The sequence below is a fragment of the Osmerus eperlanus genome, chromosome 2, assembly GCF_963692335.1.
Source record: "Osmerus eperlanus chromosome 2, fOsmEpe2.1, whole genome shotgun sequence".
Classification (NCBI taxonomy): domain Eukaryota; kingdom Metazoa; phylum Chordata; class Actinopteri; order Osmeriformes; family Osmeridae; genus Osmerus; species Osmerus eperlanus.
The window spans coordinates 23,621,079-23,634,406 of record NC_085019.1 but is presented as its reverse complement, the minus strand read 5'-3'; the positions used below and the strand labels follow the sequence as shown (position 1 = coordinate 23,634,406).

The window sequence follows — 13,328 nt, the reverse complement described above, 5'->3', positions numbered from 1 at the left end:
CAGCCCGATAACACACCCTGTTATGTCCACTGGGTGGAGACAATCTAGAAAGTAAACTGGACTCACAATTTGGTATGCATGCTTTAAAAAGTTGTGATGTGTATATACACACGTACATATGTGTGGATCTGACTTTGTGTCCATAGTGTATCAGGCGGGCCAGACTGTAAACATGCGGGCAGTAAGACACAGTAGCTGCTCTTGTAAAGCCCGGCCTCAAGGTGGCAGCAGGTCAGCCAGAACAGTCTGGGCATCAAGAAGAAGAGATAACCGTGACATCACCAGTCCAAAGTCCTCACTGTGTACGAGCTGGTTCACGTCCTCTCCTTTACTCTTCCGGTAGCCACCTGCAGGCTGAGATAACCCGTCTAAACATCGCCTGGAATGGAACAGCTTTCCAGATACCTGTGTCGGTACAAGAACTATAACTTTGCGGTGGGTGTCACCACTGCAGAGTACATCGATTCTCTCCAGAGTTTCGAGATTCGAGACAGTGACGTCTTCCTGGTCACTTACCCCAAGTCAGGTGAGTCAAACATCCTCCTGTGTTTATGAGTGGAAACATCCTCCTGTGTTTATGAGTGTTTATGACTTGTATCACAGAGGCAGAACTGCAAGTCCCAAGTGTCCTTGCCTCCATCCTTACTATGCAGGGACGATATGGACGCAGCGGATCATCACGTGTCTGTACGACCTGGAGGAGCAGGCGGAGGAGCGGGCGGAGGAGCGGGCGGAGGAGCGGGCGGAGGAGCGGGCGGAGGAGCGGGCGGAGGAGCGGGCGGAGGAGCGGGCGGAGGAGCGGGCGGAGGAGCGGGCGGAGGAGCGGGCGGAGGAGCGGGCGGAGGAGCCCAACACCCTGGAGAGGATGCCGTGGCTGGAGTACCGTGAGGGCCGCTCGGACTACGCCCTGAGACCCTCCCCCAGGCTGTTCGCCTCGCACCTCACCCCTGCACTCATGCCCCCCGGACTGAAGGACAAGAAGGCTAAGGTAAGCTGAAGCTCCATGTACGAATCGCGTGTGGGATTCCTGAATCGCGTGTGGGATTCCTGAATCGCGTGTGGGATTCCTGAATCGCGTGTGGGATTCCTGAATCGCGTGTGGGATCCCTGAATCGCGTGTGGGATTCCTGAATCGAGTGTGGGATTCCTGAATCGAGTGTGGCGAGTCAGGTCTGCCACACAACTGGTGGTCACCCGTGGTATTTCACAATACACAAAACTGCTTTCAAAAGTGTATAATCTATAATGAAACTTCCACCCCTGACACAGCCACTAACCTTGTTCCTGTTGCCCTTCGCTAGATCATCTATGTGATGAGAAACCCGAAGGACACCCTGGTTTCATACTACCACTTCTGCTGCGTCTGGGCCCAGCTGGAGACGCCCTCATCCTTTCAGGACTTTATGGAGCAGTTTCTGGCAGGGAACGGTGAGGATTGAAGCCCTTGTGAAGCACAATCTGGCAGGGGGCAGTGCACATGCGCCTCCTTGTTTCCAGACCTCAGTAACCAGGCTGGTATGTGGACATCAGGAAAAACATCTGTCCAGTCTGACTATCCCAAGATCATTTTTACAGGTGCCAGGCATTGGTTGACAGTTGGTGCATTATATTTATATAATCTGACAGGGGCTGGTTTGACCAACAACACTTATCAATTGACTCACCTTCAGTTGGTGCCGAGTCCTGGTTTGACCACATCAGAGAATGGCATTCCAAGAGAGACCAGTACAACATCCTCTTCCTGTCTTATGAGGACATGATCTTGGTAAGATGGAGAAACATTCTCTGTGTCATATCAAATAAAGTTGCAAGACCTACCCCTGAACAGTTGAGTCAGGAGAGGGCGAGAGCAGTGTTGAAGGATCGATGTGGTCTCCTTGTGTTTCCGGGTTCTAAATCTTGTGTTCCTGCTTCAGGACCTGAAGACTGCAGTGACGAAAATATGCCGCTTCCTGGGGAAGAACCTTGACAAGGGCGCAGTGGAGCAGGTAGTGGAGAAAGCTACGTTCAAGAACATGAAACAGGACCCCAAGGCCAACTACAAGTTCCTGCCATCAGAGATCATGAAGGGAGACTTCATGCGGAAAGGTCGGCGATCCTAGATGAGGGTTCTTCAACTCTGTTCCTGGAGAGATACCTGCCTTTAGGTTTTCGCTCCAACACTAATCTGACCTCACACCTGATTCAAGTAATTAGCTGAAGTTATTCTAGTAGTGTCAGGTAACTACAGTTGAATTAAGTCAATCAAGTGTGGTTGTAGAAAATAAAACACAGGCAGGTAACTGTCCAGGATTAGGATTGGAGATCTGATTAGACTGGGTAGATCCACAACTGTCTAACCACGGAACCTAAATTGTTAGACTTCCAAATAATACCTAAAATAATGGGTCACATGACCACATTACGCTGTGCCTGGTCTGGCAGGGAAGATAGGAGACTGGAAGAACATGTTCACCGTGGCCCAGAGTGAGAGGTTTGACCAGATCTTCCAGCAGCGGATGATGGACACGCCCGTCAGGTTCATCTGGGACTCGACGGGGACGTCCTGATGAAGAGACCGACTCGCCACACCTCACAGGGGGACACAGACACCGGGACCCGCCTGGCAGTTATCTTTGTGATGCTAATAGTTTATATATTTGTAAACAGATAAAGAGCAGCACAATGAGACAGTCCTGCTATTATGACAGAAGTGGTAATGACACGATGATATGAAATAAAACACAGAAGACACGTGTTCCCTCAGATCTTTATTTGAATGCCAGAAGACGTTCTCTGCGTGTGGCGCTAGTCAATTTCGTGCTCTCCACATCTCAATTCTCCTCTATATCTAGAAAAGAGAGGAAAATTTCACATTAGCATCACAAAATATTCACGTGTTCAAGTCTATTTGAATGAGCCGGTCTTACGCATTGAGACTATCGCCTGTGCTTGCTTCCAGGAATGATTGTATATTTGTTTTCATCTCACCTTCCTCCTCCTCTTCCTCCTCCTCCTCCTCCTCTTCCTCCTCCTCATCTGAGCTGAACGTCCCGTCAGGCAGGCTGTACACCCGGATCACTTGCTGTTGACGAACACACACACACAGGAGTTGACTAAACAGGAAATGCTCTTCTATTCACCAGGTCTGACAGCTCTAGCTATAGACACACATGAATGACATCTGGGTGCAAAAACAGACTGGAGCTTTAGTCTTCTGAGTACAGACTGTCCCCAGGAGCAGGGAGGGTCTGCGAGTACAGGTAGTGTGTGTGTGTGTGTGTGTGTGGCTGTCCGGCTCACCTTGTTGGGGTCCTTCAGGATCAGGTACTTGCCCTCCTCCAGCTTGCGGCAGATGTCGATGACACAGCGCAGGATGCCCCAGGCGTTCTCCATGCTCAGGTTGATCTGGCTGGCAAACTCGTTGGGCTTGAACTGCTGGGTGCCCAGGATGACGTGGCGAGCAGAGTCCTTCACGTGGTAGCGGGACACGTACCTGCGGGACGGGAGGGGGGGCAGGGTCAGCTCTGGGACTGGAGGGGGGGGGCAGGGTCAGCTCTGAGACTGGAGAGGGGGTTCAGGGTCAGCTCTGAGACTGGAGAGGGGGTTCAGGGTCAGCTCTGGGACTGGAGAGGGGGTTCAGGGTCAGCTCTGGGACTGGAGAGGGGGTTCAGGGTCAGCTCTGGGACTGGAGAGGGGGTTCAGGGTCAGCTCTGAGACTGGAGAGGGGGCAGGGTCAGCTCTGAGACTGGAGAGGGGGTTCAGGGTCAGCTCTGAGACTGGAGAGGGGGTTCAGGGTCAGCTCTGAGACTGGAGAGGGGGTTCAGGGTCAGCTCTGAGACTGGAGAGGGGGTTCAGGGTCAGCTCTGAGACTGGAGAGGGGGTTCAGGGTCAGCTCTGAGACTGGAGGGGGGGTTCAGGGTCAGCTCTGAGACTGGAGGGGGGGCTACGCTTCCAGAATCAGGAGTAGGCTGTGTGTCTATTCAACTCAGCTTGAGGTACTCTGTGTGTGTGTGTGTCTCCTCACCCCAGCTTGAGGTACTCTGTGTGTGTGTGTGTGTCTCCTCACCCCAGCTTGAGGTACCCTGTGTGTGTGTGTGTCTCCTCACCCCAGCTTGAGGTACTCTGTGTGTGTGTGTGTCTCCTCACCCCAGCTTGAGGTACTCTGTGTGTGTGTGTGTCTCCTCACCCCAGCTTGAGGTACTCTGTGTGTGTGTGTGTCTCCTCACCCCAGCTTGAGGTACTCTGTGTGTGTGTGTGTCTCCTCACCCCAGCTTGAGGTACTCTGTGTGTGTGTGTGTCTCCTCACCCCAGCTTGAGGTACTCTGTGTGTGTGTCTCCTCACCCCAGCTTGAGGTACTCTGTGTGTGTGTGTGTCTCCTCACCCCAGCTTGAGGTACTCTGTGTGTGTGTGTGTCTCCTCACCCCAGCTTGAGGTACTCTGTGTGTGTGTGTGTCTCCTCACCCCAGCTTGAGGTACTCTGTGTGTGTGTGTGTCTCCTCACCCCAGCTTGAGGTACTCTGTGTGTGTGTGTGTCTCCTCACCCCAGCTTGAGGTACTCTGTGTGTGTGTGTGTCTCCTCACCCCAGCTTGAGGTACTCTGTGTGTGTGTGTGTCTCCTCACCCCAGCTTGAGGTACTCTGTGTGTGTGTGTGTCTCCTCACCCCAGCTTGAGGTACTCTGTGTGTGTGTCTCCTCACCCCAGCTTGAGGTACTCTGTGTGTGTGTGTGTCTCCTCACCCCAGCTTGAGGTACTCTGTGTGTGTGTGTGTCTCCTCACCCCAGCTTGAGGTACTCTGTGTGTGTGTGTGTCTCCTCACCCCAGCTTGAGGTACCCTGTGTGTGTGTGTGTCTCCTCACCCCAGCTTGAGGTACCCTGTGTGTGTGTGTGTCTCCTCACCCCAGCTTGAGGTACTCTGTGTGTGTGTGTGTCTCCTCACCCCAGCTTGAGGTACTCTGTGTGTGTGTGTGTCTCCTCACCCCAGCTTGAGGTACTCTGTGTGTGTGTGTGTCTCCTCACCCCAGCTTGAGGTACTCTGTGTGTGTGTGTGTCTCCTCACCCCAGCTTGAGGTACTCTGTGTGTGTGTCTCCTCACCCCAGCTTGAGGTACTCTGTGTGTGTGTGTGTCTCCTCACCCCAGCTTGAGGTACTCTGTGTGTGTGTGTGTCTCCTCACCCCAGCTTGAGGTACTCTGTGTGTGTGTGTGTCTCCTCACCCCAGCTTGAGGTACCCTGTGTGTGTGTGTGTCTCCTCACCCCAGCTTGAGGTACTCTGTGTGTGTGTGTGTCTCCTCACCCCAGCTTGAGGTACCCTGTGTGTGTGTGTGTCTCCTCACCCCAGCTTGAGGTACCCTGTGTGTGTGTGTGTCTCCTCACCCCAGCTTGAGGTACTCTGTGTGTGTGTGTGTCTCCTCACCCCAGCTTGAGGTACTCTGTGTGTGTGTGTGTCTCCTCACCCCAGCTTGAGGTACTCTGACCCAGCCAGCATGGCACAGCAGGTCCAGCGGGCCAGCTTGTAGCTGTTGTTCTTCAGCTCGGTGGCTAGGACAGCCCCCCTCTGGGAGTCCAGCTTCTGGCGCCAGTCCACCCCGTTACAGTGCTGAGGGGACAGAGCGCGCGTTACACAGAGCAGCAGATCACCCCTTACAGAGCAGCAGATCACCTCCGCTCCCCCCCCACACCACCTCCCCCTCTCCTCACCCTGGAGTCCCACTCGTTCAGGGTCTTGATGTTGATGAAGGACACTTCTCCGTTGGCCCCGGTCATCACACCGTCGTGCTCACAGCGCACGATCAGGTCAATGTCCTCCCCCAGCTTCCAGCGGCGGTACCTGACACACACACACACATATCAGGACTCTGGGGTACCATGTACAACACTCAACAGTTAGCCAGTAAATTCATCACTGCAAACTGCATCTGATTTATAGTTCTCTCTTCATTGTCCAGTTCACACTGGCCAAACACCAACACAGTCTACGTTTGGTTCAGTGTAGGTAGCCACAGTACTGCGTCTGCCCAGTAGAGGTCAGTACCCACCTGTAGGCTACAGAGGCCACCTCGCTCTTGTCCATGTCCTCCTCCACAAACGGGTTGGAGTTGGGGAACTTGTGTCTCTCCCCTCCCTGGAGACAGAACCCCACGTTACTCTGACATACAAGGACCTGCTCGTAACAGGACCTGCTCGTTACAGGACCTGCTCGTTACAGGACCTGCTCGTAACAGGACCTGCTCGTAACAGGACCTGCTCGTAACAGGACCTGCTCGTAACAGGACCTGCTCGTTACAGGACCTGCTCGTAACAGGACCTGCTCGTTAAAGGACCTGCTCGTAACAGGACCTGCATTGGCTTTCCACACCGTTAACGTGAACTTTTCCATGACCAGATGAATGCTCATTTACATGATAAAAGTAAGCAATAAATGTAAACCATTATAAATGTAACAAACACAATGAAGTTATCATTGCTGCAGGTGTGGTTGATGCAGTGGGGTTGATGCAGACGTGGGTGACGTTATGGTTGATGTAGGTGTGGTTGATGTAGGTGTGGTTGATGCAGGTGTGGGTGATGCAGGTGTGGGTGATGCAGGTGTGGGTGATGCAGTGGGGTTGATGCAGACGTGGGTGACGTTATGGTTGATGTAGGTGTGGTTGATGCAGGTGTGGTTGATGCAGGTGTGGTTGATGCAGGTGTGGGTGATGCAGGTGTGGGTGATGCAGGTGTGGGTGATGCAGTGGGGTTGATGCAGACGTGGGTGACGTTATGGTTGATGTAGGTGTGGTTGATGCAGGTGTGGTTGATGCAGGTGTGGGTGATGCAGGTGTGGGTGATGCAGGTGTGGTTGATGCAGGTGTGGGTGATGCAGGTGTGGGTGATGCAGGTGTGGGTGATGCAGGTGTGGGTGATGCAGGTGTGGGCGATGCAGGTGTGGGCGATGCAGGTGTGGGCGATGCAGGTGTGGGCGATGCAGGTGTGGGCGATGCAGGTGTGGGCGATGCAGGTGTGGGTGATGCAGGTGTGGGTGATGCAGGTGTGGGTGATGCAGGTGTGGGTGATGCAGGTGTGGGTGATGCAGGTGTGGGTGATGCAGGTGTGGTTGATGCAGGTGTGGTTGATGCAGGTGTGGGCGATGCAGGTGTGGGCGATGCAGGTGTGGGCGATGCAGGTGTGGGCGATGCAGGTGTGGTTGATGCAGGTGTGGGTGATGCAGGTGTGGGTGATGCAGGTGTGGGTGAAGGTTTACCATGCGGAGGCACTGCTGGCTGAAGTTATGGTTGATGTAGGTGGCCTCCATAGCCAGGTTGCGGGGAGAGTTGAAGGAGTTGCCCTCATCCTGGGGGGGCTCGTTGGCTGTCTCACTCACGGTCAGCAGATCTGACACACAGCAGGGGGGAACACGAGTTAGCTAGCTAGCTAGGGTGTTGGGTAGCTAGGTAGTTAATTAGGCAGCTATCTAGTTATGCAACTAGCTAGCTAGTTAGCCAGCCAGTTAACTAAATACCCAGATAGTTAATAAGGTAGCTAGATAGTTAGTAAGGTAGCTAGCTGGCTCGATAGTTAGGTAGCTACCTTGTTAGGTAGCTAGCTAGAGCCACGACAAGGCCAAACCATACACTTATTATCAGGCTGAGGAGTTAGGTGTGGGGGCTAGCTAGCTAACTAGCCACAACGAGGCCAAACAGACCCTTCGTCTACATTGGAGGTGGAAGAAACTGAGAGCGATGGACAAACTCAGAACATGGCAGATCATCAGTAGACAAACAGGAAGGAGACAAACAGGAAGGAGCTCCAACACATCCAGACAGGCTCACCAAAGTCAGAGTTGTCCCTCTTGTCAAAGAAGAGCTTGTTGCCCACCCTCTGGACGATAATGTCCCAGGAGTTGACTGAGCGCGTGCAGCACATCAGGGTGGCCAGGATGGCATCGGTGGCAAAGACGTTGCCCTGAGTCTTAGCCAGCTACAGACACACAAGAACACACACAGAGATCATGAGAGGAACAGGCACTCTGTCAGTGCACATTCCTGGAGGTGTGGGCCTCACTGTTACCTTGCGGATCACAGGGTCGTCTGTGGTGGTCACAGTGTGGAAGATCCTCTTGATGCTCCTCAGGGATTTCTCGTTGCGAGTCGTGATGCGGTCAAAGGCCTTGTCGTAGTACTCCAGCGCCCCGCAGCACTCGCTGTGAGAGGGGGTGAAGGGTGTTAGGGCACATGCTCCATTCCTGCGGTCCTTCCAGAAGGAGCTGATTCACCGGGCTTGAAAAGCAGCTTGAGATTTTCACTACCACTCATCGACTTGCTTCAACCTTCCCTCCATCCCAGCTGTCAGTCACTAATAACACCAACTCATTCAGGAGCTGCTGTAGGTGGGCGTGCAAGGTCTTTTGTCTGTAAATTGCGTGGTTAATACTGGTCTTTTCTTCAAAATAATTCATACAGTATTGTGCAAATGTCTAAGGTATCAAATATATTTTCATTATATATATTTTTTTTTTTTACCTCGTCCTAAATATTCTGCATTGGTGCGGCAGTATAAAAGTGCATTGTTGAGAAAATGTATTTTCATTCCATTAGTATTTAAAGCATGTTTGCTTTACTTTGTTATTTTTTGTGCCTAATACTTTTTGCACAGTACTGTATATATTCCCTCTACTATTTCATGACCGAAAGATTACAAAAAAACAACAACTTTAAATCACTAAAATCTCACAATCCTCCCTCTTCTTCTCTTGCAGTTGAGCGGTCGCCACGGCAGTGGTAACTAACCCAGCTCACACTGAAGGAGAGTGCACACTGAGTGGCTGACAGACAACCTTTACAGTTCATCTCTCTGCCGATAGGCTGCCTCCCTGATGCTAACCTTCATTAGCCTATAGCAGCGCAGCTGTCAACCTCCCCACCCGGCCGGCCTCTGCAACCTTCCCGTCAGCCCCTGAAACCTGACCTTGCTTGCTTTGAATTAAGTACAAGAACATTAGCTGCTGATGTTGCTGTCCAGCGATACGCACTGTTAGAATCAGATAGATTTGTAGCAGCATGCTTTGAATGTCAATAGAGTTTGAGGAGGTTTAAATAATCAATGTCCCAACCTTGTCAGCAAGGCCTGGTTAGTGTCACCCTGCTGCAAACGCATCAATGTTCACAGGGCAGTAGGGCTGTCAAAATTGCTCAAAAATGACCGCAGACCTTGGCCTCTCGCTCGCTCGCTCGCACACACACACACACTCTCTCTCTCTCCCCCGCACCGTCGCGCTCTCTGCGCATAGCGGCGTAAAATGAACGACAACAATAAACAAATGCTGAGTTCTGATCAAGAGTTTTGTGCAAGCAATTTAAGGTTGCGAATCTTGTCCCAAATATGGCAGGCTTCATTCAGTGATTGAAACAAATATTATTAACATTAAAGTTTTACAGTATAGAACCGACATGAACGCTCTGAGCGAGCTGTGCTGTGGTAAACATGGAGATGTAGCCTCAAGTTGCTAGTTATTGAATGGTAAGCTAACTCTAGCTTACATAGCTTACACACTACTTTAGCTGTAGGCTCAACAAGTTTACCATCAACTGACCAAAATCCGAAATATTTCCAGACATCACTCTAGATTTTTTGGGGTTACAATCACTTTCTCTGCTGCGGTCAAGCTGGGTTCTGCACTTTCTGCCATCTTCCACGCAAGTCAACTGTCAGCTGTGACGATGAGGCGCGCGCCCACCCGCAAAGCAGACAGACGCTGCAGTTGTTTTTTTTTTGTTTTTTTACATTCGAATATTAATTTCCACATTCGAAGTTCGTTTTTTAACCACTATTCGAATATATATATTCGAATTTAGAATATTCGTTGACAGCCCTACAGGGCAGCATACCGTCAAGGTACAAACTGTACTTCTTAGTGCGTACATGTGTGTGTGTGGGAGTGAGCGAGCCAGCATGCAGTTCTCACATGTCAGTGGGGTCTTCAACCTCCATGTATCTCATCTTCATCAAACGGGGGAAGTCCATCTCCTCCTTCACCTCCCAGTCGCTCCGAACCTCCACAGACGAGTCTCGGGGCTTCAACTGGGCATTGAAGAATAAGGAGAAGGGGGAGGAAGGAGGGGGGAGAGGGGAGGAGGGCGGAGGGAGAGGGGGAGGAAGGAGGAGAGGGGGGAGAAAGAGGAGGGAGGAAGGGGCGGGGGAACGGTATGGTAGCATTAGCATTTGTGAAGAAATTCAGTAAGAACATCATCAAAGTGCTTCACTGGGAGGTTCTCATTGGCACAATACGTTTGGACTTCAGATTGTCACTTGTGGAGAACTGCCCGTTTTCACCTCAGAAGTAACATAATCAATGTCACATTGTGGCATACCTGGGATTTCTGGTCCCACTTTTGACGAACACCAAACTGCTTCTGGAACTTCTTCTGCAGACGCATGCGGTCCCTGGAGAGAGAGGTAGAGAGAGAGAGGTAGAGAGAGAGGGTGAGAGAGAGAGGGGGGTAGAGAGATATAGAGAGACACACATATGGGTTGGTTGGGTGACTCCCTGGCAGGTTGCTAGGGGGTGTTCCTGCCGGGCAGGTTGCTAGGGGGTGTTCCTGCCGGGCAGGTTGCTAGGGGGTGTTCCTGCCGGGCAGGTTGCTAGGGGGTGTTCCTGAGGGCGGGGCAGCAGCTCACCTCTCCTTCTGCTTGGCGCTCTTGGGCAGAGTCTGCATGTTGAACTGGGTTAGGTTCCTGCGGTCCTTGTCCCTGCGTAGGTTCCTCTGTAAAGAAGACAGGAGTCCAGGAAACACAGTGAGACAGTGTACTGGCACGCGTGCGTGTGGTATCTGTGTGTGTGCGTGGTATCTGTGTGTGTGTGTGTGTGGTATCTGTGTGTGTGTGTGGTATCTGTGTGTGTGTGTGTGGTATCTGTGTGTGTGTGTGTGCGGGCGTGTCCTGTACCTGAGCGAAGCGCATGCGGTTCCTCTGGTAGGCGGTTTTCTGCGTTTTGGCAGTGTCCACCAGCTGGAAGCTGGTCTCATCCTCCTCATGGAAGTACGCATACTGGCTCCCGCCCCCGAACTGAGACGAGTACTTGTCTGTCAAAACACGCCTGTCATTCAGCCTGTGAACACGCCACTAACACGGCTGTCATTCAGCCTGTGAACACGCCACTAACACGGCTCAGAAACACATGGGGGGGTGGAGATCTTACGAGGTCACAACAATATGTTCCTTACTTGTGTATCTCTTATCCTGGTAAGTTGCTCCGGTCCAGTCAGCGACCTGCGCAAGCGGAGAGAACATGTTATTAAGCTCCCTGGACCCCAGAGCAGTCCTTATATACTTCACTATAGTTGACATGGGAAGCCTTTGTTTTCTAACCAATAAAGTAAAGTGAATATATGAAAATCTCCCATTTCACACGATACAAATCATAGCCAAAACCATAACCTGTTACCAACAAATTGTAAGTGGGAAATAGTGGGCATATTGTCACATTTCTTAAGTGACACACTTTAGTCAAGGAAAAAAGCTCCAAAGTGGCTGCAAATTTTCAACGTTATCGAAGCAGCACAAACGTGTGGTGATTCTGCTCGAGCCATCCTTTCATGTTGAGAAGGGAGCGGGTGACAGTTGTTAGATATTACAATTTTCAGACATCCCAAGTCTCCCGGAAGGTCCGGGAGGGTCCCGCATTTCAAAAGGAAATGAGTCTCTGCAGGTTGGGATGTCTGAATTTTGAAATGTGTATCTACATTTACTGCCAATATCAGTGGAGTCATCAGTCATGACCCAACCTAGGATGAGGCCTAACACTAACCTTTCCCAGACGGTCTCCTTTGCTAAAGGGCTGATAGGGCATGTCCTTAAACTTATCCGGGACAGCACAGGGGCCCCAGCCCGAAGGGTTGTCCTGGATCACAGGCGCGTGGAACTTCGCCATGTCCTGAGTTGGAAAGAGACAGAAGACGTGTTTCATGGAAAATATCAGCTCCAAAACAAGAGTGAAATCGCTCAACAAAATGTGCAAGTTTGCTAACTAGCACTGACGTTAATAACACGGTCTCAGACGATATTCAGCACTGCTCTCTTCACTAAGGTACGTTCATGCACCATCAGTTTGCGCAGTGGACTAGTCATCATTGACTTGGCACTACTTGATAATCAACTCAATTTTAGGTCGTTTTAAGAACGAGCTCCACATCAGTGTTGTCGATCTCGGGTTTATGTCTTGAAGCAGACTGAGGGGGAAGAAGCTGCGTAATTTTACGTAGCTAGCACTAGCCATCTTTTTATGAAATAGCCATCTACAAAATTATTTTATAATGGATTACGGATGTATTGTAAGTATACAATTCTATTAACCTGTTATATCGGTGGTATGTGTTTGTCTGTAAAAGGAAATTAAATCTAAATGTAGAATCTGTATCGTTAAAATATGTGAGAATGGTTGGAGGCGGAGTAAACTAGCATTAGCAAAAAAACAGGTGGTCGCTAAAGATTACTACTAGCCAGCTGGCCTAGCACCCTACTAGCTAGGTTGCTAGGCCAGCTGGCTAGTAGTACGTCCTACTAATACACCTTGCATTATGATCAATATTAACCACATTTTCCCATTTTCCAATGTTCCAACCTCTCATATCTTTATACGCGTTGCTTGAATCTTACCTTAAACGTTGCAACACTCAATCCAGAGGTTTTATTCAACCACACGGGAGTGCCACAATTTTCCTGCTAAGCGCCGGTGTGAAAGGAAGTAGAAAAGAGCCGTAAACGAAATTCTTCTTCCTGTCGTAACGTTTCCCTTTGCGACAATGAGTACATCAATTACAGAACGCAATGATGTTCCATGGTAATTAAAAAAAAATCAATGGATTTCAAGATCTGTAAATTGTGTGGATATTCAATATATTTGTAATTTTTTTAATATATACTTTTAATTTCGTATGCACCCTCTTCACTTACCAGCAGATGTATCGTTTCATCACATTACACATTATAAGCATTATATCAAGGGCAAAAAACACATTTTCAGCTATACTCCCCCCCCCCCCCCCCCCCCCAGTGTAACACATTATAACACAGGGTTATTCTGAACAATGACAAGAAACTGGGTATAATATTTTTTTTTTCAAACACACTGCAACACTGTGCACTGATGTCACACAATCAAACACACTGCAACACTGTGCACTGATGTCACACAATCAAACACACTGCTCATAAAACTGATATTCAGATGACTCCTCTACTATGCGCTTCTTGTGTGGAGTTTAACGGTACGTAGGAATGATTTTCTGGACCTGATGTTAGTTTCCCCCAGGATCACAAATTACTCTTATTGAGAGACTCTTGTTGGTTAGTTGTAACTGATTTAAAATTA

At 50.3% G+C, this 13,328-nt stretch overlaps 2 protein-coding genes across 2 annotated transcripts; one reads left to right on the top strand and one right to left on the bottom strand.

The window, feature by feature from the left end:
- The first annotated feature begins 304 nt into the window (after positions 1-304).
- On the top strand, positions 305-2,724 carry sult3st1 (sulfotransferase family 3, cytosolic sulfotransferase 1). Its single transcript, XM_062484094.1, has 6 exons — positions 305-526; positions 654-988; positions 1,302-1,428; positions 1,671-1,765; positions 1,917-2,088; positions 2,425-2,724. The coding sequence occupies exons 1-6, from the start codon at positions 385-387 to the stop codon at positions 2,547-2,549; spliced, it is 996 nt and encodes a 331-aa protein (XP_062340078.1). The 5' UTR covers positions 305-384; the 3' UTR covers positions 2,550-2,724.
- A 13-nt stretch (positions 2,725-2,737) lies between these two features.
- On the bottom strand, positions 2,738-12,748 carry eif3d (eukaryotic translation initiation factor 3, subunit D). The gene is made up of 16 exons (XM_062480756.1): positions 12,614-12,748; positions 11,766-11,891; positions 11,182-11,227; positions 10,904-11,040; positions 10,637-10,722; positions 10,330-10,402; positions 9,924-10,039; positions 8,030-8,162; positions 7,792-7,939; positions 7,224-7,354; positions 6,019-6,104; positions 5,681-5,810; positions 5,437-5,579; positions 3,283-3,475; positions 2,971-3,064; positions 2,738-2,830 (listed from the first exon to the last, which is right to left on the bottom strand). The coding sequence occupies exons 2-16, from the start codon at positions 11,886-11,888 to the stop codon at positions 2,814-2,816; spliced, it is 1,656 nt and encodes a 551-aa protein (XP_062336740.1). The 5' UTR covers positions 11,889-11,891; positions 12,614-12,748; the 3' UTR covers positions 2,738-2,813.
- Between the last annotated feature and the right edge of the window lie 580 nt (positions 12,749-13,328).